Source organism: Podarcis gaigeae (assembly GCF_964106915.1).
Source record: "Podarcis gaigeae genome assembly, chromosome: 18".
Taxonomy (NCBI): Eukaryota; Metazoa; Chordata; class Lepidosauria; order Squamata; family Lacertidae; genus Podarcis; species Podarcis gaigeae.
The window spans coordinates 6,119,070-6,144,135 of NC_139696.1; the positions used below are offsets into that span (position 1 = coordinate 6,119,070).

Here is a 25,066-nt window from a genome sequence, read left to right on the forward strand (position 1 = left end):
ATAGATAATCTAGGAAGATGGAAAATTGGAGAAGTATTGATATGCGACAACGGCCGCGAGAGTTCTAATAGCACAAGGATGGAAGACTGAAGAAACCCCAACTAAAGAATCATGGCAAGAAAAATTGATAGACTATGCAGAACTGGCAAAATTGACATATAAGCTACGGGACAAGGATAACTGTGACTTTAAAGATGAATGGGAACCCTTTACAAAGTATTTGAAGACGCAACAAAGCGAACTGGACTCCTTGGCTGGTTTTGAAGAAACATTCATAAACTTTTTATTTATAAAAATCAGCTAAATAGTTTGAGGATCTATACAACTGTGTAACATGAAGAACAGCATTCTTAGAGAAATCAGACACTGGAACTGAGGGAAGTCGGGGGGGAGTTGTGTGGGAGGGTGCGGGGAGGGAGGAAAAATGGGGGGGAAATAAGGATATGTTTCTGCATAATATGTTTTGTTTTAAGTTTGGATAAAAAAATATATTAGCAGGATTTTAAACACACTTGTAATGTTAACAGAATGTGTTGATAATCTAGGAAGATGGTAAATTGGAGAAGTATTGATATGCAGTTGAAAACAGGACCCATGGAAGGGATGGGGAAAATCAAATACCTTTGTTTCTGGTGGATGGGCTGTTGCCTCATCGCCATATACTGAGCATCTTCCTGCAAGCGGTTGAGCGGGGAGTCCGGCTTGAGGCGGATACCGTAGTAATGGTATTTGGAATTTCCCCTGAGAGGGAGAAGATTGGTTAAGTCAAAACAACAACAAACTACCGTATTTTTTGCTCCATAAGGTGCACTGGACTATAGGGCACACCTAGTTTTTAGGGGGGGGGGGAATAAAGAAATCTTTTTTTATTTCCCCCCCCCCCCAGCCCCAAAGAGCAAAGAAGCCAAGGCAGAGAGGGATGGATCCCGCTCGCTGTCTTGGCTTCGTTTTTAGCTGTAATTTCGTTAGAAAGTAATTTCATTGTCCCCGAGACGGGGCAATGACAATAAAGATATTATTATTATTATTATTAGCTGTGGGGCTGGGGCAGGGGAAGCCCGAATTTCCCCAGACCCCAGAACGGGTCCGGGAGCGGGGGTGAGGTTGCGTACAACCTCGCCTTCACTCCCGGAGCTTGCTGGTATCCGCAAGCCTTCTGAGCCCGGCGAGAACTCCCGCTGCTCTCCGAAGGCTTGCGGACAGCTGCCCGAAGCCCGGTGTGGCAGCGCTGCGCTCCCCGGGCTTCGGGCTGCTATCCGCAAGCCTTCGGAGCCCAGCGGGAACTCCCGCCGTGCTCCGAAGGCTTGCGGATAGCTGCCTGAAGCCTGGAGAGCGAGAGGGGTCGGTGCGCAAAAGCCTGCATTCGCTCCATAGGACGCACACACATTTCCCCTTCATTTTTGGAGGGGAAAAAGTGCGTCCTATACAGCGAAAAATACGGTAGCCAGCAACTTGCAAGTCTAGGGTTTTCATGTCGCTGGGCGCTGCGTTTGAAGTCTCTGAGCACCCTTCATATAAAGTTCTGCTATACCAAGTCAGAACCCTTGGTCCATTTTGACTGGCATTGCTTTCACTGGCTGGCAGCGGCTCTGTGGTCTTTCAGATAGAAGAGGCCGAACAAGTGCTTTCTCCCATTGTATTATTATCACAATGGTTGCCATCAATTTGATTTGAACTGATTTTATAACGAATTGATTTTGAGAATGCTGTATTATTTTTCTGTTGTTAGCTGCTCTGAGCCCGGCTTCGGCTGGGGAGGGCGGGATATTAATAAAATTTTATTATTATTATTTTATTATACGCTGGCTGAGACCCTCCCTGCCTGCGCACTGTCTCTCCAGAGTGGTGCATGCTCTGGTTATCTCCCGCTTGGACTACTGCAATGCGCTCTACGTGGGGCTCCCTTTGAAGGTGAGCCGGAAACTGCAACTAATCCAGAATGCGGCAGCTGGACTGGTGACTGGGAGCGGCGGCCGAGACCACATAACACCGGTCTTGAAAGACCTACACTGGCTCCCAGGTCGTTTCCGGGCAAAGTGTTGATGCTGACGTTTATAGCCCTAAACAGCCTTGGCCCAGGATACCTGAAGGAGCGTCTCCACCCCCATCGTTCACTGAGCTCCAGCTCTGAGGGCATTCTGGCGGTTCCCTCCCTGCGAGAAGTGAGGTTACAGGGAACCAGGCAGAGGGCCTTCTCGGTAGTGGCACCCGCCCCCTGGAACGCCCTTCCGTCAGATGTCAAGGAAATAAACAACTATCTGTCTTTCAAAAGACATCTGATGGCAACCCTGTTAAGGGAAGCTTTTAATGTTTGATCGCTTTATTATTATTAGTAATATTCTGTTGGGAGCCGCCCAGAGTGGCTGGGGAAACCCAGCCAGATGGGTGGTGTATAAATAACAAATTATTATAATTACTATCATTATTATTATTAGAAATTGTCCTTCCTTAACCCTCCCCACCCCAGCAGGATTCTAGTCCTCAAGCTCAAAAAACAAAGGGGTGGCTTTAAATAAGAACGCCGGAAGTAGCCTTACGCCAAGTCAGATAATTGGGTCCATCTAGCCGGGCACTGCAAATACTGCCTTTTTGCAGCTCTCATAGGGCCTGCCTAGAGACAATGGGGGTTGCACAGGCTTGGAAAGTACCGTATTTTTTGCTCTATAGGACACACTTCTCCCCCTCCAAAAATGAAGGGGAAATGTGTGTGTGTCCTGTGGGGCGAATGCAGGCTTTCGCTGAAGCCTGGAGAGCGAGAGGGGTTGGTGTGCAGCGACCCCTCTTGCTCTCCAGGCTTCAGGCAGCTATCCACAAGCCTTCTGAGCGTGGCGGGAGTGCCCGCTGTGCTCCCAAGGCTTGTGGATAGCAGGCAGCAGCCCAAATCCCGGGGAGCGCAGCGCTGTGCACCCCGGGCTTTGGGCAGATATCCGCAAGCCTTCGGAGCCCGGCGGGAGTTCCTGCCGGGATCAGAAGGCTTGCGGATAGCAGCAAGCTCCGGGAGCGAAGGAGAGGTTGCATGCAACCTCACTGCTGCTCCCAGACTCGTTCCAGATCCCGCTGGCTGTCTTGGCTTCTTTGCTCTTTGGGGCTGGTAAATGTTTTTTCCGTTATTTCCCCCCCCCCCAAAATACTAGGTGCGCCCTATGGTCCGGTGCACCCTATAGAGCGAAAAATACGGTATGCCCTCCAGCGCTGAGCTGCAGTCCCTAGAAACAAAGCTACGTTTCTGGTCCTCGGGGGTTTTGAAGGGAGATCAAGCCCGGTGTATGCAGAGGCCTCGTAAGCCCCCTCTGCCCCAACCCCGCCTGCCCTGCAAACCTTGTGCCAAGCCGGCGGGTCCTCAGTCCCATGAAGACGGAGCGGATCAGCTTCCCGAAGGACGCGGCGTTCACGGGGTCCAGCTTGTGCTCTTGGCAGTGGCGCAGGTAATGGTTATAGAGAGAGCTGCGCGGCAGGCTGACCCCTTCGGCCGTCTCGTAGTTGTCCAGCAGCCACTGAAGCTGCAGGTTTGATTTTTTAAAGGGAGAGAAGGGGGAAGAGAGAATTTAAGAGGGTTTTGCATGCTGGGTCCCGCTCGTTCGCACGCGCACAGCTCCCACAGAGGACGCAATTGGAACCAAACATAAAAGAGGGCACTAGGATAGCTCAGTTGGTTAGAGCGCAGTGGTGATGACCCCAAGGTTGCGGGTTCGATTCCTGTATGGGACAGATAATATTCCTGCATTGCAGGGGGTTGGGATAGATGATCCACAGGGGGCCTTCCAACTCTACAAATCTATGATTCGATTCTATGAACCTCTCCCCCTTACCACCAAGCAAACGCGCAAAAGGCAGCTGTCATCTTTTGCAAAGAGGGGTGTATAAATTTCATGCTGGAGAATAGCCTTTAGCTAGGAGGAAGGCACGCTTGGCAAATCCACACCGTGATCAGCTCCTGCCCAGAAACTTATGTCCCCACTGTGGAAGGACGTGGGGATCCAGAATTGGCCTCCACAGTCACCTACGGACTCACTGTTAAAACCGTGTTTAGGGAAGGCAATCTTACTCGGCTACGAGGGGTGGCCGAAGAAATTTCATGCAATAAAATAAATTCTACTCCGGTCTGATCGCAGGTCCCCAAAATGGTTGGGTAGGCCAATTTTTTCTGTCGTTGCAAGGGACGAAACCTGAATTTGTCGTGGGAAATCGGCAGCTTAGCGGTGGAGCAAGTGCGATCTTGAAGGCAGAAGCTTCGGTCCCTACTGGGGCATCCAGCTGGACCCACAAAACTATTCAGGGCCAGACTAAAACTTCAGGCGCCCCCCCCCCCACCAACTCATGAACCAATGAAGCAGAGAACCTCATCCCTGCCAGTGTTTCATGCAGGAAACATGCTGGCCTCTCTACTCACTGTTCAACTTTGGGTTGGCGGGGCCACCTGCAGGGACAGAGGAAGGGAGATGAAGATCTGGGCTGCCAGCAGTGGCGTAGCGTGGGGGGTGCAGGGGGGCCGGCCACACCGGGCGCAACATCTGGGGGGGCGCGCTCGCCGCCTCCGGAGTCGCCGAAGAGCCTCGGGCGCAGGCTGTAGCAGAGCCCCATGTCTCGCGGAACCGACGAGCTGTGCGCGCGTCCGGGCTGAAGGCGTCCGGCAGGCAGCGGCTCCCCGCGCGTCAGGGCCGCAGAGGGCACGCCAGGCAGCCCATCCTCACAGCGGCGCCACCGCTGCTGCTGGAGCTGCTGGGCCATGTTGCATTTTCCTCGCCTCTCTGCCCTTCTCCTCCTCCGGGCAAGCGCCGTCGTTTGGGCGGCAGCGCCAGCGGCAACTCGCCTCAGATCACCTGACACGGACCCGCCGCCACCACCGTGGCTACCTTACCGTAAATACCCCAGCCCAGGCAGCAGCAAGAAGAAGCTGGCAGCGGCGGCAGGTTAGGGGTTAAAGGTAAAGGTAAAGGTACCCCTGCCCATACGGGCCAGTCTTGACAGACTCTGGGGTTGTGCGCCCATCTCACTTAAGAGGCCAGGGGCCAGCGCTGTCCGGAGACACTTCCGGGTCACGTGGCCAGCGTGACATCGCTGCTCTGGCGAGCCAGAGCCGCACACGGAAACGCCGTTTACCTTCCCGCTGGTAAGGGGTCCCTATTTATCTACTTGCACCCGGAGGTGCTTTCGAACTGCTAGGTTGGCAGGCGCTGGGACCGAGCAGCGGGAGCTCACCCCGCCGCAGGGATTCGAACCGCCGACCTTTCGATCGGCAAATCCTAGGCGCTGAGGCTTTAACCCACAGCGCCACCTGCGTCCCGTGGTTAGGGGTTAGGGGGCGCAAATTACTTGCCTTGCCCCGGGTGCTGACAACCCACGCTATGCCGCTGGCTGCCAGCCCAAAAACAGTTCCCCAGACCCGGCCTAACATGCTATAGGATGGCTTCAGATAGACCTAAGTTCAGAGTCACCACAGCTCTTTCCTGCCCAACTGCTGCGTTGCTCCCTGCTCTTCCTCCCCTGAACCCAACAACTGAGAGAAGCTACCAAGAGCTCTGTGAAGGGCTAAGGAGCATGCAGTTAACTTGGCAGGTAGCAAGCCGCGGCACCACTTTAGGAGAGGACAGAAAGAGGAGCCAAGCAGAGGAAGTTCTGCTGCGACGGAAGACAGGGAAGGCTGCGGATAAGGGGAGCATTTCTGAAAGGAGCAGTGGACCAGAAGCAAAGCTTTGCAGGTGACTCGGAAGCTACAACTAATCTGGAATGCGGCAGCTAGACTGGGGACTGGGAGTGGCCGCTGAGACCATATAACACCAGTCCTGAAAGACCTACGTTGGCTCCCAGTACGTTTCAGAGCACAATTCAAAGTGTTGGTGCTGACCTTTCAATCCCTAAATGGCCTCGGCCCAGTTTACCTGAAGGAGCGTCTCCACCCCCATCGTTCATCTCCTAGGGCCTTCTGGCGGTTCCCTCCCTGCGGGACATGAGGTTGCAGGGAACCAGGCAGAGGGCCTTCTCGGTGGTGGTGCCTGCCCTGTGGAACGACCTCCCGTCAGATGTCAAAGGAGATAAACAACTGTGAGACTTTCCGGAGACATCTGAAGGCAGCCAGGAAGTTTTAAATGTTTGATATTTGCTGTTTCTCTATTGTGTTGGAAACCACCCAGAGTGGCTGGTGAATAAATAAGAATATTATTATTATTTGCTGCGTTTTTATTATGTTGGAAACCGTCCAAAGGTGCTGGGGCAACCCTGTCAGGTGGGCGGTGTACAAGTAATTTTTTTAAAAGGTAAAGGTAAAAGACCCCTGGACGGTTAAGTCCAGTCAAAGGCGGCACTCATCTCGCTTACAGGCCGAGGGAACTGGCATTTGTCCACAGACAGCTTTCTGGGTCATGTGGCCAGCAGGACTAAACCACTTCTGGCACAATGGAACACTGTGATGGAAACCAGAGTGCATGGAGACGCCGTTTACCTTCCTGCCAGAGTGGTACCTATTTATCTACTTGCGCTGGTGTGCTTTCGAACTGCTAGGTTGGCAGGAGCTGGGACAGAGCAACGGGAGCTCACTCCATCGCAGGGATTCGAACCGCCGACCTTCTGATTGGCAAGCCCAAGAGGCTCACTGGTTTAGACCACAGCGCCACCAAGTAATTGATCGGTACACAGCAGCACATACAAAGCAGTTAATATGCCACACAAGCTTAACCTCTGTGGGCTTCAAGGGGCAGCTTGGCCATTGCTGTGTCTTAGGCGGTGTGCCATCACACATGCAGAAGGTCCAAGATTTCAACCTTTAGGATCCCCAGTAGGGTTGAAAGGGGGACCCCTACATGGAACCCCGGAGAGCCGCTGCCAGCCAGTGTGGGAAACACTGAACTAAATGATTCAACAGCCTGGCAGGTCCATGGTAGCATCCCACCATTTCCTTTCAAATCAGCTCTTCATTCGGAAGCACAGGGGCTAAAACACGGGGCTTGGTTTATAGGGGGGAAACTGCAGCTCAGCGGCCACATTCACACATGGAAGGTCCTTGGCATCTCTACAATTCTACGATTGTATGACCCGCTCTGCCCTACACTGAGGTCCAGCTCCGAGGGCCTTCTGGCGGTTCCCTCGCTGCGAGAAGCAAAGCTACAGGGAACCAGGCAGAGGGCCTTTTCGGTAGTGGCGCCCGCCCTGTGGAACGCCCTCCCTTCAGATGTCAAAGAGAAAAATAAGTACCAGACTTTTAGAAGACATCTGAAGGCAGCCCTGTTTAGGGAAGCATTTAATGTTTAATAGGTTATTGTATTTTAGTGTTTTGTTGGAAGCCGCCCAGAGTGGCTGGGGAAACCCAGCCAGATGGGCGGGGTATAAATAATAAATTATTATTATTATTATTATTATTATTATTATTATTATTATTAACCCTGCAGAGTGGCTGCCAGTCAGTGCAGACAATACTGAGGTAGACAGAACGGATTAAGTACAATTTTCCTATATTGCATTTCGGAAGTGGGGAAGCTTCCCAGCAGATAACATGGTCCTTTTTGACCACCTGCGGTCTATCTATCTCTGCTGCCTTCCCAAAAACCCTCGCCTTGCCTCGTGATGTGTGCGCCTCACAAGCTCAAAACCGGGGAGCACATTTACCGTATTTTTTGCTCTATAAGACTCACTTTTTCCCTCCTAAAAAGGGGAAATGTGTGTGCGACTTATGGAGCGAATGCAGGCTGTGCAGCTATCCGAGAAGCCAGAACAGCAAGAGGGATTGCTGCTTTCACTGCACAGAGATCCCTTTTGCTGTTCTGGCTTCTGAGATTCCGAATATTTTTTTTCTTATTTTCCTCCTCCAAAAACTAGGCGCGTCTTGTGGTCTGGTGCGTCTTATAGAGCGAAAAATACAGTAATTGGTGGATCTGCGGGTGCCAGGGGTTCCGTTGCACCATTCGCGCAACAAAAAACTACCCTAGAAACGCCAATGTTTTCAAAAGCAGGGGGTGCGTGGCTTGGCTTTTGGGAAAGAGCGGGATCCGCAGTACTTCGCTAATTGGGAACCACTGATTTAATGAATCGTTTACAGGGCTGAGGTTTGCTCCCGGCAACCGGGGGGGGGGGGGAGAGATACGTGCTTGCCACAAGATGCTCGGCTTGTGCTTCGCTGCAGTAAATGGGATTCTGAAAAGCGCACAGAAGCTGGAAAACAGGGCGCCGGGGCAGGGGGTGGGTTGTCTACGGAGGAGCCAGGCAGGTGGGAGGCAAACTTACATGGCTGTTCAGCAAGCTGCTTTTGTGCGACGTTATGCCTTCATTTTTTTGGAGGTTTTCAATCGCCATTTCAAGCTGGAAAAGGGGCGGCAGCAGGGCCAGAGAGAGAGAAAAAAGAAGGGAAATCAGACATTCGGCAAACAGCCGGGGAGACCTGCCTGAGCCACTGTGAAGCCCTTCCCTCAAACAGGCGAAGTGGGGTGTGGGATCAGGCGCAGGAAAGGACGGATGTTACACTGGCGGGGGGGGGGAGTGGAAGGCATGCAAAAGAAGCCACACAGTGCAGGTGGTATTTTTTTTTTGAGGGGAGGGGATGCGAAAGAGAAAGAAGCAGCCCCTTGTGATGAAAATATAGGCGTTTATATTGATTTAGAAGTCACATATCAAAACAGGAAGGCAGTGACGACTTGGGGGTTGAAAGCAGAAAGGGTTTACTCGAACCCACTGGAATTAATGGGCCCAAACTGGCCATGCTCATTCATTTCAATGGGTACATCTAAAACTAGCATTGGATATCAGTCTTTCGGTCTCTGTCCTTTTTCACGCAAAAAAGGAATCTGCCACCCCCCCCCCAAGTCTTCTCTTCTTCAGTATTGCTCAGCTCCTTCAACTTTTCCTCAAAGCAGTCTGATCATAGCTGTCAACCGTCCCTTATTTGGCGGGACAGTCCCTTATCCCAGCGCCGTGTCCCGCTGCTGTCCCTTATTAAATTTCCCGGGTTTCAAAGGAAGCAGCTCCTCTCCCTCCCTCCCTGCCGGCCAGGAGGAGGGAGGCTCCAACTGTGTTGCTTGGCTGCGTTGCTCACCCAATAAGGAGTCCGAGAACGACTGGGGGGTGGCGCTTGCATGTCTTGTGCCGATCAAATTGGCTGCGTTGCCTGGGGACTCGCCTTTGCTCAGCGCTTCCCAGCGGAGAGGTGACGGTGGTTTCCCTTGCTGCATCCCCTTTGCTGGGTTGCTGCGCTGTGGGAACCACTGCTTGAGGCTTCGTTTGACTGCTGGTTGACTAAAATCAGTTATTTTGGCTGCTGATCCCTTATTTTTGAGGCTGCTGGTCCCTTATTTTCAAATGTGTGAGTTGACAGCTATGAGTCCGATCTGCGCAGCTTTAAAGCCTTTTATTTCTCCCATCTTGAGGGGAGGTATATAAAAGGCTCAATGCACTGGATGTAAATGCAAAATTTGGCAGCACCCCATGTGAGACAGAAGAGTTGTTTTTAGGCCCACCCCAAGACACACACCTGAGTCCCAAATGTCCATTTATCTACTGCAGCAGAGATGCTCAACTTTTGTACTTCTACTCCCAGTGGACGCTGATCCACTACGTAAATGGGGCACTGGCCCCCCAACTTGAACCATGTGGTGCAGCGGCAGAAAAAGCTAATGCTATGTACAGAAGTACAGAGTCCAGATCAGGCATAAAGGTAAAGGGACCCCTGACTATTAGGTCCAGTCGTGGACGACTCTGGGGTTGCGCGCTCATCTCGCTTTACTGGCCGAGGGAGCCGGCATACAGCTTCCAGGTCATGTGGCCAGCATGACTAAGCCGCTTCTGGCGAACCAGACCAGCGCATGGAAACGCCGTTTACCTTCCCGCCAGAGGGGTACCTATTTATCTACTTGCACTCTGATGTACTTTCGAACTGCTAGGTGGGCAGGAGCTGGGACCGAGCAACGGGAGCTCACCCCATCGCAGGGATTCAAACCGCTGATCTTCCGATCGGCAAGCCCAAGAGGCTCAGTGGTTTAGACCACAGTGCCACCCGCGTCTACACTAGCTGGTAGCAGACAGATGAGTCTGAGATGAGTGTAAAGTAAAAGACAAAGGACCCCTGAACGGTTAAGTCCAGCCAAAGGCAACTATGGGGTTGCGGCACTCATCTTACTTTTAGGCTGACGGAGCCGGTGTTTGTCCACCAACCTTCTGATTGGCAAGCCCAAGGGGCTCAATGGTTTAGACCACAGCGCCACCCACGTCCCTGCCCTCCTATTACTCAGCAGTGACACAGATGGGGAAGAACCCTAGATCAGGGGTAGGCAAAGTAAGGCCAAGGGGCCGGATCCGGCCCAAATCGCCTTCTCAATCCAGCCCGCGGACGGTCCGGGAATCAGCATGTTTTTACATGAGTAGAATGTGTGTTTTTATTTAAAATGCATCTCTGGGTTATTTGTGGAATTCATTCATATTTTTTCTCTCCAAAATATAGTCCGGCCCACCACATGGTCTGAGGGATGGTGGACCAGCCCACGGATGAAAAAGGTTGCTGACCCCTGCCCTAGACTGAGTTGACTCCATCTGCACCAACTCTGTCTCTAGCTACGGGTTCCGCCCTGCCAGTCCCAATGTCCAACAATCACCGCCGCCTTCCCGAGTACGTTTCCGAGCACGATTCAAAGTGTTGGTGCTCACCTTTCAAGCCCAAAATGGCCTCGGTCCTGTATACCTGAAGGAGCGTCTCCACCCCCATCGTTCAGCCCGGACACTGAGATCCAGCACCGAGGGCCTTCTGGCGGTTCTCTCATTGCGAGAAGTGAGGCTACAGGGAACCAGACAGAGGGCCTTCTCTGTGGTGGCGCCCGCCCTGTGGAACGCCCTCCCACCAGATATCAAAGAGATAAACAACTACCTGACATTCAGAAGACATCTGAAGGCAGCCCTGATCAGGGAAGTTTTTAATATGTAACGCTGTACTGTTTTTAACACTTGATTGGGAGCCGCCCAGAGTGGCTGGGGAAACTCAGCCAGATGGGCGGGGTATAAATAATAAATTACAGTGGTGCCCCGCAAGACGAATGCCTCGCAAGACGGAAAACCCGCTAGACAAAGGGTTTTCCGTTTTGGAGGCGCTTCGCAAAACGAATTAACTATGGGCTTGCTTCGCAAGATGAAAATGTCTTGCGAGTTCCTGCGGGTTTTTCCCCTCCCCCCCTTTTTCTAAGCCGCTAAGGCGCTTATCTGCTAAGCCGCTAATAGCGCTAATCCGCTAAGCCGTCAATGGGCTTGCTTCGCAAGACGAAAAGACCGCTAGACGAAGAGACTCGCAGAACGGATTAATTAATTAAATAATTAATAATTAAAACAACAATTAATCCCGTTGTCTTAGGAAAGCAAACAATATCCTGCAGGATGCATCTCACCCGGGACACAGTCTGTTTGTACTACTGCCTTCTGGCAGGAGATACAGAAACATCAAGTCAAGGACAAATAGACTGAAAAATAGTTTCTATCCAAGAGCTGTGGCCTTCTTAAATGCAGTAACTCGATAGTGTGACCTGGGAGTTTGATGGGTGTGGGTGTGGCTGGAATGTGGTTTGTTTGGTTGTTGTTGTTGTTTTGCTTTTGTTGTTTTTAAGGGATGGCATCCAATTTCGTTGCACTTGTGCAATGTTGCACTTGTGTAATGACAATAAAGAATCTATCTATCTATCTATCTATCTATCTAGATACGCCAACACCAATCAACCACACCAGACCCAAACCCAGACCCTCTCCACAGATGAATTACTGACACCATCCAGTAGCCAATCCATGGTGGCACCTCCGGATGCTGCACCCCCCTGCAATCCCTACACAGATCTGGCTGACACAAGCCACAAAACCACAGCTCGCCCCTATACACGAAGCCAAGCCAAAGCACAACTAAGTGCAATACAGCCATCTTCTCAGGAAAACTCTTCACAAAGTTCAAGAGGTCAAGACACAAAGACTTTAGCAACTAATCCACACCTAATGACCCACCTAAGTGGCACTCAGGATATCACTCAAGAAATCACTCAAGGTATCTCTCAAGTAATTAAGGAACAAAAGAAGAAAAGGCACACTAGCCTGGGAACTTCCTCTCTGCCCAGAACATTGGAGGCTAGACACCACACCCCCTCTACAGTATTTATAGGAACTCAAACATTGAGATCCCGCTCTGTTCCAGTAACAAGAAGCCGAAAGCACCAGCCTGAAGATGACGAGTGAGACCTCGTCGAAACGTCGCCTAGACACCCCAACTTTTACACGGGAAGACACCCGAGGACACCAAAACCTGCTATCTATCTATCTATCTATCTTTTGTCTTGCGAGGCACCACTGTATTATTATTATTATTATTATTCCCTTGCAGGTGCCTGAAACACACACACCCTTCTCAGAATGCACCTCCGTCGGCCTTCAAGGAGGCGGCCAGCCCCGACGTACCGTGGCTGGGGAGGAGTGCGAGGTGTGGGAGAGGGCATGCCTGGCCCTCTCCATGCCGCTGTGGATGAGGTAGGCTCCCGAGCTGGACACGATCTGGCTTCCCCCGATGTCCATCGCGATGCCCACCATGCCGTGCGAGGGGATGGTGGCGGGCGACGAGGGCCCCGTGCTCACCTGAGAGCTGCCTCCCTGCGATTCGAAGTAGGAGGAGGCACTGCTGGGGGCGTAGATCTGAGCTTCCGTGTTGTAGGAATAAGCGGCACGTCTGCCGGAAGACCGCGGAGAGACAGGAGACAAAGAGACAAGGCGTTTAGTTACGAACACATGCAGTCAGGCAGGAGGGCCTTCCAAGAGGGTCCATGAAGACCTAAGGGTTTGAAAGCACTATCAAGAAGACTGGAAGAAACTGCCCGCGGACTGTCTCACCAGAGTGGTGCATGCTCTAGTTATCTCCCGCTTGGACTACTGCCATGCGCTCTACATGGGGCTCCCTTTGAAGGTGACCCGGAAACTGCAATTAATCCAGAATGCGGCAGCTAGACTGGGGACCGGGAGCGGCTGCCGAGACCACATAACACCTGTCTTGAAAGACCTACACTGGCTCCCAGTACGTTTCCAAGCACAGTTCAAAGTGTTGGTGCTGACCTTTATAGCCCTAAACGGCCTTGGTCCAGTAGACCTGAAGGAGCATCTCCACCTCCATTGTTCAGCCCGGACACTGAGATCCAGCGCCGAGGGCCTTCTGGCGGTTCCCTCATTGCAAGAAGTGAGGTTACAGGGAACCAGACAGAGGGCCTTTTTGGTAGTGGCGCCCGCCCTGTGGAACGCCCTTCCATCAGATGTGAAGGAAATAAGCAGCTATCTTCTCTTTAAAAGACATCTGAAGGCAGCCCTGTTCAGGGAAGTTTTTAATATTTAACGCTGTATTGTTTTTAATACTTGATTGGGAGCCGCCCAGAGTGGCTGGGGAAACTCAGCCAGATGGGTGGGGTATAAATAATAAATTATTATTATAAAGTCTATTTAGCTAAATATTATATCATAAGATAAGCAGAATCACTTGAAAGTATCATATAGGCCTAGGATTATAGTAAGAATTAACTGTAAATATTATGGATTCAGATAATAATGAAAAGAGAATGAAGATAGTAAATTGATGGAGTTAATTTGATTAGAAACAGGATATTGGAGAGCTGTTACAAGGTGATTCATTGAAACTCAGTAAGGGGGAATAGAGGAAGTCAGTTAACAATGTAAATTAAAATAGGACTTAAAGTAATAGGTGCTTATATGTTTGTTTTTGTTATTCCTTTTTAGTATTGTAATGTTTTTCTCTTTTTTTGTCTGTTAGAGTTGTTATAAATTTGGAAAATCAATTTTAAAATTTGGGGGGAAAGGGGGTTTGAAAGTACTTTCCCCAAAAAACCAGAGTCCTTTCTGTTGGGGATAATTCAATATCTCAATATATCATCCAAAGTCCCTATAGTGATCTTGCTTCCATAATTTTTGACCTGGCAATATATTGCAAATCAGGGTGTGTGTTTGTGTGTGCTATACAAAAATCACGATACTGGGGGGCGGGGGGGGGGGAAAGGACCATGAAGCATGTAAATAGCTTCATCCTTGTTCCAGGCATTGTGATATATCGGTATATTGTGATGTTAAGCTGGTGATAATATCACAAAGTTGAAAACCAGATATTGCCCTGGGAAATGATTTATAATGAATTGAAAAAAATGTTTAAAAGTACTCCCCCCCCCCCCCCGCCCCAAGTCCTTTCTGTTGGGGATAATTCAGACTGAAATTCCCAGGTGTCAAAAAAGGTTATTTATGTATGCTACAACTGTGGCCCGAATTTTATCTGTCATGAATTCTTATGGCATTCAGATCCACTGGATGTTACCATCACCACAGGAAAAAAAGGGTGAAAAAGCATTCCTCTTTCCACGTTTCTCCTCCAGCCCGGCATTCATTATTTTATACACATTGATCGTTTCTCCTCTTAATAGCCTTCTCTCTAAACTAAAAAACTACGCTGAGCTCCTCGGGGGGTGGGGGACAGGCAGAGGCAGAGGAGGGAAGGTCCTCAGACATGCTATAGATATGGTACGTTGCCCCAGTATTCACCTGGATGAAGGGGGGACGGGGTGTGTGTTCGAATCAAAACAAAAAACAAATACCGTATTGGCCCGAATATTAGCCACGCCTGAATATAAGCCGCACCTTTAAAATTCAAGGGGGGGGGGAGGGGGAAAGGGGAAAAAAGCCGAACATAAGCTGCTCCCTTAAAATTCCACAGGCACTCACACCTGTTCCGTCTGTTCCGGCAGCGATGTCGTAAAAGCCAGTTTTTGTAAGGTCGCGAATTTAAGCCGCCTTTTAGCTTTTCACGGTTTGAATTTGGGGAAAACAGTGAGGCTTATATTCAGGCCAATATGGTAACTGGGAGGGGAGGGGAGGGGAGGGAAGGGATACTTACATGGTCCCATTGGTATAGACAGCTTCTCCTCCTTCGACGTACTGAACTTGAGCTGGATAGACGTGCTGTACCGTTTGCACCTAAGAGAAAGGCACGGAGATGGAAGCAGCCATGAAATCTTGCTATTGTGCCTCTACAACAGAATCAGCATCCCGCCAGCTCCCTGGACTGGGAGGCGGAAAGGAGGGGGAAACAGTCTCGTGACCCTGCACCCCAGCTGAGCAAAAGCCTCTTCCACAACACAATTCTTAGACCACCAAAGGAACTGGGAAGATGGAAGAGGAGTTCAGGGAGCAGGGGGAATCTTTTAACAATTCTATGCTATGTGGAAAGAACCTTTTAATGAGGGTGAAAGAGGAGAGCGCAAAATATGGTCTGAAGCTCAACATCAAAAAAACGAAGATCATGGCCACTGGTCCCATCACCTCCTGGTAAATAGAAGGGGAAGAAATGGAGGCAGTGAGAGATTTTACTTTCTTGGGCTCCATGATCACTGCAGATGGTGACAGCAGTCACGAAATTAAAAGACGCCTGCTCCTTAGGAGAAAAGCAATGACAAACCTAGACAGCAGCTTAAAAAGCAGAGACATCACCTTGCCAACAAAGGTCTGTATAGTAAAAGCTATGGTTTTCCCAGTAGTGATGTATGGAAGTGAAAGCTGGACCATAAAGAATGCTGATCGCCGGAGAATGGATGCTTTTGAATTCTGGTGCTGGAGGAGACTCTTGAGAGTCCCATGGACTGCAAGAAGATCAAACCTCTCCATTCGGAAGGAAATCAGCCCTGAGTGCTCACTGGAAGGACAGATCCTGAAGCTGAGGCTCCCAGACTTTGGCCACCTCATGAGAAGAGAAGACTCCCTGGAAAAGACCCTGATGTTGGGAAAGATGGAGGGCACAAGGAGAAGGGGACGACAGAGGACGAGATGGTGGGACAGTGTTCTTGAAGCTACCAGCATGAGTTTGACCAAACTGAGGGGGGCAGTGGAAGACAGGAGGGCATGGCGTGCTCTGGTCCAGGGGGTCACAAAGAGTTGGACACGACTAAACGACTAAACAGCAACATGTTATGTGGACAAATAAAACGATAGAGCGTGTGCTTCTCCAGTGCCTATACTATGGAGACATTCATATTAGCGATGTTATGAGAATTATAAGGTCTAAGATATAAAATAAATGTTCATAAATGGACCATAGCAAACACATACATAAATATATAGAACCACATGTCTGAAACCGTACAGGAAAACAGTCCTAAAGCCATTCTGACTCTTTCAGTGACCTCAAATATTCCTCTGCAGTTTGGATGGGAATGGGAAAAGCCTCCCCATTGTCTCTGTGCTCACGAATCCAGCCTTAAGGGCACATTTGGGTATGAATAGGGTGAGCCTGTGACCTGGACTCAGGAATCAAGTATTTATCATCACAAAATTTAAAAATAAATTCCTTCTAGTAGCAGCTTAGAAACCAACTAAGTTTGTTATTGGTATGAGCTTTCGTGTGCATGCACACTTCTTCACGAAAGCTCATACCAATATGAGGTGCTGCTTATGGAACACGGGTGGCGCTGTGGGTTAAACCACAGAGCCTAGGACTTGCTGACTAGGACTAGGTTGGCGGTTCGAATCCCCGCAACGGGGTGAGCTCCCATTGCTCGGTCCCTGCTCCTGCCAACCTAGCAGTTCGAAAACACGTCAAAGTGCAAGTAGATAAATAGGCACCGCTCCGGCGGGAAGGTAAACGGCGTCCCCAGAGTCGGCCACGACTGGACCTAATGGTCAGGGGTCCCTTTACCTTTTACTAAGACATCTGATGGTGCGATATGATCTATTCTTTTCCGTTTGACTTTCTTCTGAAGCCAGCACAGGGTTCAGCTGAAGTCTGGGAGCAACCTGGTCTCTGTTGTAAAATGGACATTACCTGCTGTGGAACTTGCTGGACTCTGGGGACGGACAGCTGCTGCATTTGTGCCCCTTTCGGAGTGGAGCCTGTCGCCTGCACCAAAACCCTCTGGAAGACAAACAAAGATGGAATCACCCTTTCTGATGCCTTTACATTTACAAAAGCACCTCTCTGCTAACATCCCCCGAGGCAGTCTTCAACACGCATATAAACCCTACCAGGAAACACATCGGAATCTAACAATAAGCCAAAAATTAAATCAGCCTGCAAGCGGCTCGCTGTGTCCAACAGAGGCTGCCGCTGAACACTTGGCAAACAATGACGAATACACACGAAACCCTGGCTCTTTCCGGACATCACCAGTAAACTATGGTTTTAAAACCAGCGCTTGTGCTTTCATACATCAAAGCCAGGACATGGTTTAGAACTGGCGGTACATGGAAGAGGCTTGAGGGCCTCTGACATAAGGGCACCAGGTTAATGCGCAAGGTTAATGGGACCAAAAGGACTGACAAAATCTGGGGCCAGGAGGAAGGACGCTGGGTGAAGAATGGACTTTTCTATACTCCTTTTCTTTTTTCTTTTGTTATTAAGATTGCTTCAAAAATAATTGATGAATGTTAGAAAAATGTTGAAATGGAATTATTGGGCTCTAGTAAAAATGTTTTAAAGAATTAGGTTAATGATATGGCTATGAGAAGTTGATAAAAATAAGATTTAAATTTAAGTTTTAAGGCCTGCTATAAGACAAGATGGAAATAGATTAAGATAATGTAAGAAAATGTAAGGATAAGGGGCAATGTAAGGGTAAGGATTTGCTGTATCTGATTGGGTAAAGAGGAAAACAAAAAAGGGAGGCGGAGGAAGTCAAGAAAGAAAGTTAATTAAGTATGAATTTGGAAGTTGGAGTTTTTATTTTTATTTTTGTCGGGTGGAATTTTATTTCTCTTGTATTTTTTTTTGACCTGTTTTATGTGTATTTTTGATTATGTTTTGTTTTTCTTTACTTTTTTGGTTGTTATGTGTTTTTTCCTTTTATAAAAGCTTAATAAATATTTTTTTTAAAAAAAAATAGAACTGGCGGTTTCCCATCCACTTCCCACTCCCATTTCTATAGGGCAGGGGCCTCTGGAAGCGGAGTTAGGGTTATAACCGTGGCTTGTCAAATGAGGAAGCACACGAAACCGTGGTTTGCAAACTCATTTCACGCCATGTAGAGCCACTGCACATCAGAGGTACAGCCATGCCATGAGAAAAATATTTTGGTGTTTTCGGATGCCACAAGACAATAGCCGACAGCCGCATCGGACTTTCGGCTTCCAAAAAACGTTCGGAAACCGGAACACTCACTTCCAGGTTTTCGGCGTTCGGGAGCCAATTTGCTCGTCGACTGAGCCGTTCAAGAACCAAGGTTCCACCATCACTGCAAATTTCGAAGGACGGCTGTGTTTCAGTTTGCTCGTATCTTCCAGGAAGTGCAAATTCAATAGGCTTGCCTTTGAATGTGAACATGAATCTAATTTCTCCTCCACCCTTCACCCCGCCTGCTCCTGACCCTGCAACCTGCCCCAACCATATAGATCAGGGGTCGTCAGCCCGGTCCCTACCGCCCACTAGTGGGCGTTTCAGGACTCTAGGTGGGCGGTAGGGGGTTCTACGGCACAAGCTGAATCCTCCTTCCATCGAGCACTGGTGGGCGGTAAGGAACTTTCACCATCAAGATAGATGCATTAGTGGGTGGAAGGTATAAAAAGGTTGACTACCCTTCTCAGTGATGGCTCCGACCTGGTGGAATGCTCTGTCCCATGAGACCAGGGCCCTGCAAGATTTAACTTCCTTCCGCAGGGCCTGTAAGACAGAGCTATTCCGCCTGGCTTTCCATTTGAACTCCTCCCTTCCCTCCCCTTTTTATGAAGATTACCCGCTCTAGGATCCCACAGCTAATTCTCCCCTGGTCTCCTCGCTGGCCCAAACAGGACTAATTTAGCCAGCTAGCCCTGGTGATCATCTAATGTTTTTTGGATGGATTTCCCCCCCCAAATTAAAACACTTCACATTTTATACTGTATTTTACACTGGTTTTTTGTTGCATCAATTAAGTGTTTTAAATTTGTTGTCAGCCGCCCTGAGCCTGGTTTTCTGAACCGGGAAGGGCGGGGTATAAATAAAACAATATTATTTATTTATTATTATTACCCCTGCTATAGATGGGGTTTGCGAACACAGAGGGACAGGTGAACAGACAAGAGACAGACAGCATGAGGGACTGTGGACCTCAACAGATGCCCTGTGCCGCCCATTCCTGATGCGAACTTAGTGGTGGTGGGAAACAACAAGCAGATAAGAACCCCCCCCCCCCCGCCACCCAAAGGCTCGGAGTTAATAATAATAATAATAAATTTTATTTATATCCCGCCCTCCCCAGCCGAAGCCGGGCTCAGGGCGGCTAACAACAATAAAACGGTACAAAAGTACAGCACAAACAACACTCTAAAATCATTCGTTATAAAATTAATTAAATTCAAGCCACTGGCCACCAGTGGGCCAGAGCTCCGCGAAGATTGCCGAGGGAGGGAGTCAGGCTGTGCCCTGGCCAAAGGCCTGGTGGAACAGCTGTCTTGCAGGCCCTGCGGAAAGATGTCAGGTCCCGCAGGGCCCTAGTCTCTTGTGACAGAGCGTTCCACCAGATCGGGGCCACAGCCGAAAAAGCCCTGGCTCTGGTTGAGGCCATCCTAACTTCTCTGTGGCCTGGGACCTTCAAGATGTTATTATTTGCAGACCGTAGGTTTCTCTGTGGGGCATACCAGGAGAGGCGGTCCCGTAGGTACGAGGGTCCTAGGCCGTATAGGGCTTTAAAGGTTAAAAGCAGCACCTTAAACCTGATCCTGTACTCCACCGGGAGCCAGTGCAGCTGGTATAGCACCGGGTGAATGTGATCTTGCAGCGAGGACCCCATAAGGAGTCTCGCCGCGGCATTCTGCACCCGCTGGAGTTTCTGGGTCAGTCTCAAGGGCAGCCCCACGTAGAGCGAGTTACAATAATCCAGTCTGGAGGTGACCGTCGCGTGGCTCACAGTGGCTAGGTCACCTAAAAGAAGCAAGAAAGATCGCTTGGGAGAGGAGAGTGGATGGAGCGGTCCTTACCTGCTGGGATGCCGGCACCGGCTGGACCACAGGGGCCTGGACCGATGCCGACGTTCGCAGCGCCACAGGAGTTGTGGAATCTGAGCCGCCCTCGGACTCCTGCATGCCTGGCTCTAGGAGAGAGAGGGTGATGGGATTGGGGAGGGAACAAAGACACAGTTTTTAATTAACGGCAGAAGCTAAGGCTGCATGCTGGTTTCTCGGTGGGCCGGTGGCTGCGGTAAGCGATTTCTATTTGCGCTATTACATTCGGCATACCAAGGGAACGTTCGGCCGCAAGTTTCTCGCGTTCGAGTTCCGCCCTGGCGGGAAACCGAGATATGCAAACAACAGCAATTATAAAAAAATGATGTCGTGATCAGAAAAGAAGCCTACGTACACAAATGTGTGACGGAAGAGATCGACGACAGTGAAATCACGAAAGAAGATGATGCCTTATGCCATGGGTAGGCAAACTAAGGCCCGGGGCCCGGATGCGGCCCAATTGCCTTCTCAATCCGGCCCACGGACGGTCCAGGAATCAGAGTGTTTTTACATGAGTAGAATGTGTCCTTTTATTTAAAATGCATCTCTGGGTAATAATAATAATACCTTTATTGTTAATGTACAACCTGTGTACAGTGGTACCTCGGGTTAAGTACTTAATTCGTTCCGGAGGTCCGTTCTTAACCTGAAACTGTTCGTAACCTGAAGCACCACTTTAGCTAATGGGGCCTCACGCTGCCACTGCACCGCCGGAGCACGATTTCTGTTCTCATCCTGAAGCAAAGTTCTTAACCCGAGGTACTATTTCTGGGTTAGCGGAGTCTGTAACCTTAAGCGCATGTAACCTGAAGCGTATGTAACCCAAGGTACCACTGTACAATGAAATTAACAATTAATTACAATGAAATTATTTGTGGGACATAGGAATTCGTTCACCCCCCCAAAAAAAAAATATATAGTCCGCCCCCCCACACCCCACAAGGTCTGAGGGACAGTGGACCGGCCCCCTGCTGAAAAAGTTTGCTGACCCCTGCCTTATGCCCTCCTCCAGACAAGAGTTATAATAATAATAATAATAACTTATTATTTATACCCCACCCATCTGGCTGGGCCTCCCCAGCCACCCTGGGCGGCTTCCATAGAAACCAAAAATACAGTAAAATCACACATTAAAAACTTCCCTGAACAGGGCTGCCTTAAGATGTCTTCTGAATGTCAGGTAGTTGTTTATCACTTTGACATCTGATGGGAGGGCGTTCCACAGGGCGGGTGCCACTACCGAGAAGGCCCTCTGCCTGGTTCCCTGTAGCTTTGCTTCTCGCAATGAGGGAACCGCCAGAAGACCCTCGGAACTGGACCTCAGCGTCCGGGCAGAACGATGGGGGTGGAGACGCTCCTTCAGGTATACTGGACCGAGGCCGTTTAGGGCTTTAAAGGTCAGCACCAACACTTTGAATTGTGCTCGGAAACGTACTGGGAGCCAATGTAGGTCTTTAAAGACCGGTGTTATATGGTCTCGGCGGCCGTCCCCAGTCACCAGTCTAGCTGCCGCATTCTGGATTAGTTGTAGTTTCCGAGTCACCTTCAAAGGTAGCCCCACATAGAGCACATTGCAGTAGTCCAAGTGAGAGATAACCAGAGCATGCACCACTCTGGCGAGACAGTCCGCAAGCAGATAGGGTCTCAGCCTACGTACCAGATGGAGCTGGTAAACAGCTGCCCTGGACACAGATTTGACCTGCGCCTCCATGGACAGCTGTGAGTCCAAAATGACTCCCAGGCTGCGCACCTGGTCCTTCAGGGGCACAGTTACCCCATTCAGGACCAGGGAATCCTCCACACCTGCCCGCCCCCTGTCCCCCAAAAACAGTACTTCTGTCTTGTCAGGATTCAACCTCAATCTGCTAGCCGCCATCCATCCTCCAACCGCCTCCAGACACTCACACAGGACCTTCACCGCCTTCACTGGTTCTGATTTAAAAGAGAGGTAGAGCTGGGTATCATCCGCATACTGATGAACACCCAGCCCAAACCTCCTGATGATCTCTCCCAGTGGCTGCATGTAAATGTTGAAAAGCATGGGGGAGAGGACAGAACCCTGAGGCACCCCACAAGTGAGAGCCCAGGGGTCTGAACACTCATCCCCCACCACCACTTTCTGAACACGGCCCAGGAGGAAGGAGCGGAACCACTGTATGACAGTGCCCCCAGCTCCCAGCCCCTCAAGACGGTCCAGAAGGATGTTATGGTCGATGGTATCAAACGCCGCTGAGAGATCCAGCAGAACTAGGAAACAGCTCTCACCTTTGTCCCTAGCCCGCCGGAGATCATCAACCAGTGCGACCAAGGCAGTTTCAGTCCCATGATGAGGCCTGAATCCCGACTGGAAGGGATCCAGTTGGCCGGCCGGAGCTTGGAATCGTAACTGGTGGTGAACACATCTCTTTTACCGCATCAAAATTTGGTTCTCTTATTGATGTAAATCAGTCCAAGGATCCAGAAGGTCTCAGAGTGTTTTACTGCCTTGTCCAGGACCTCAAGTGTCTCGTCTTCAGTCTCATTGGATTACATTTCAAGATTAAGCCAATTTCAATTGTATGGATTTAAATTTGTACTGTCAAGTTTCTTTCGGCGGAGTCACTTTCCATTCCTTATCTCTCATTGGTTTTATGTGTGTCAGATTTTTTACAGAGTGAATTTAAAGATAAAGGGACCCCTGACCATTAGGTTCAGTCATGACCGACTCTGGGGTTGCAGCGCTCATCTTGCTTTATTGGCCGAGGGAGCCAGCATACAGCTTCTGGGTCATGTGGCCAGCAGGACTAAGCCGCTTCTGGCGAACCAGAGCAGCGCATGGAAACGCCATTTACCTTTCCGCTGGAGCGGTACCTATTTATCTACTTGCACTTTGACGTGCTTTCAAACTGCTATGTTGGCAGGAGCAGGGACCGAGCAACGGGAGCTCACCCTGTCGCAGGGATTCGAACCGCCGACCTCCTGATCGGCAAGTCCTTGGCTCTGTGGTTTAACCCACAGCACCACCCGCATCCCTAGAGTGAATTTAACAAATGCTTCAAAGCTAAAACAAACAAACAAACATCAGAAGCTAATTCCATCCAGTGGCACGTTGTCAGTGGACTAGGTGGCTAAGCTAGCCCCCTATATGTTCCCCTGGCACCTCCTTCCGAAAGCCTAGGAAGCTTTTACACGGCTTAGGGAGGGAAGCACAATGCTCACACCCGCGACACCACAACATCATGTACACGCCATTCCCCCAATTGCACTTGCAAGCTGGCGCCTCTGGCCCTAACAGTTTGCCTATGCAAAATTTCACCAAATGCAGAAATGGTGGAAAAACTGCCCCAGCAAAAGTCCATGGAAGAAAAATACACAGAACCAGTAGGAATGCCAGAGCCTTCTATCCAAAGTTCAACATTTTTCAGAATAGGCCAACCCTCTCCTTGTCTACCCCAGATTCAGAAAGGGTCTCTCTTAGATGGACAAGTTTCAAATCCATCCACTGAACTGTTTTCTAACTACATGTGGCACATACTCTAATGTATGGCCAGGACTGTGGTCCTACAACTTATTTATCCTATTTTGCAGCTGAGGCTGAGATAGACAGATAGTAACAGTGATAATAATAATAATATTTTTTACCATTTATAACCCGCCCATCTGAGTGTGTTGCCCCAGCCACTCTAGGGGGGCGGGGCTTTCCAACTTATATAAAAACATAATAAAACATCAATTAAACATTGTACGATGAAATTACAAACTTTTTATAAAAGAATGGAAACGGTTTATTGAATATTTACAGATAAATTCTAAGCAGACAGGAACACTGGCAGGATTGTTGTCATAACCTGCAGTTTCGTAAGAGTATATATTTGAAGAAGATGAATAAATGAACCAGTTAAGTTAATTTGGATATGCAGAAGATATGGAAAATAAATTTAAGGAACCGCAGAAGATGGGGGAAGGAAGTCAAGCTATGAAAGGTCAAAGTGATTGCAAAATCAGAGAATGTATAAATCTGAAAAGTATTAAAAAAATTAAAAAATAAAATACAGACGCCCTAAGGAAAAGCAGGACATTCTGGGATCGAATTGGAAACCAGGATGGCTTCGGCACATCCGGGACTGTCCTTGGAAAATAGAGACAGTTGGAGGATCTGGAATAGTTAGTCCAGATTCTTTTACCCACTTATAGTGCTTCTCTGTGTAAACTAGAGTTGTACCTTGGATCCCAAACACCTTGCGAGTTGAACGTTTTGGCTCCTGAATGCCATAAACCCAGAAGTGACTGTTCCGGTTTGCGAACATTTTTTGGAACCCGAACGTCTGGTGGGGCTTCTGATTGGCTGCATTGGTTTATGAACATTTTGGAAGTCGAATGGACTTCCGGAACGGATTCGATTCGACTTCCAAGTATGTTCAGCCTCTGCTGTTTCCAATGTCCCCCACCCCAATTGTCAGAGGCTAGAAACCACAGAAGGAGAGACAGTTTGCACTCTTCCCATCTAGTTGGCCCCGTGAAAATGGGATGATGGACTAGATCATGGGTTGGCAAACTAAGGCCCGGGGGCCGGATCTGGCCCAATTGCCTTCCACCTGGTACACAGGCTAAGACCCTGCCTGCCCATAGACTGTCTCGCCAGGGTGGTGCACGCTCTGTTATCTCCCACTTGGACTACTGCCATGCGCTCTACGTGGGGCTACCTTTGAAGGTGACCTGGAAACTGCAATTAATCCAGAACGCGGCAGCTAGACGGGGGACTGCGAGTGGCCGCCGGGACGACATAACACCAGTCCTGAGAGACTCCCAGTACGTTTCCAAGCACAATTCAAAGTGTTGGTGCTGACCTTTAAAGCCCTAAACGGCCTCGGTCCTGTATCCCTGAAGGAGCATCTCCACCCCCATCGTTCAGCCCGGACACTGAGGTCCAGCTCCGAGGGCCTTCTGGCGGTTCGCTCAGTGCGAGAAGTGAGGTTTAAGAGAACCAGACAGGGGGCCTTCTTGGTAGTGGCACCCACCTTGTGGAACACCCTCCCTTCAGATGTGAAGGAAATAAGCAGCTATCCTATCTTTAAAAGACATCTGAAGGCAGCCCTGTTCAGGGAAGTTTTTAATATTTAATGCTGTACTGTTTTTAACA

General features: G+C 49.6%; 1 protein-coding gene across 3 annotated transcripts in view; it reads right to left on the reverse strand.

The window, feature by feature from the left end:
• RFX2 (regulatory factor X2) overlaps positions 1-25,066 on the reverse strand; it is a 66,660-nt gene that overhangs the window by 17,468 nt on the left and 24,126 nt on the right. Inside the window, exons 2-8 of one of the 3 annotated variants that reach the window (XM_083720350.1) lie at positions 19,924-20,036; positions 16,799-16,888; positions 14,879-14,958; positions 12,400-12,664; positions 8,215-8,289; positions 3,319-3,500; positions 622-741 (exon numbers count right to left, since the gene is read on the reverse strand). In XM_083720350.1, the coding sequence (XP_083576476.1) occupies positions 622-741; positions 3,319-3,500; positions 8,215-8,289; positions 12,400-12,664; positions 14,879-14,958; positions 16,799-16,888; positions 19,924-20,028 (917 nt within the window). In that variant the 5' untranslated portion in view covers positions 20,029-20,036. The remainder of the gene's footprint in view (positions 1-621; positions 742-3,318; positions 3,501-8,214; positions 8,290-12,399; positions 12,665-14,878; positions 14,959-16,798; positions 16,889-19,923; positions 20,037-25,066) is intronic. The other 2 variants (XM_083720352.1, XM_083720351.1) reach the window with 2 other exon arrangements.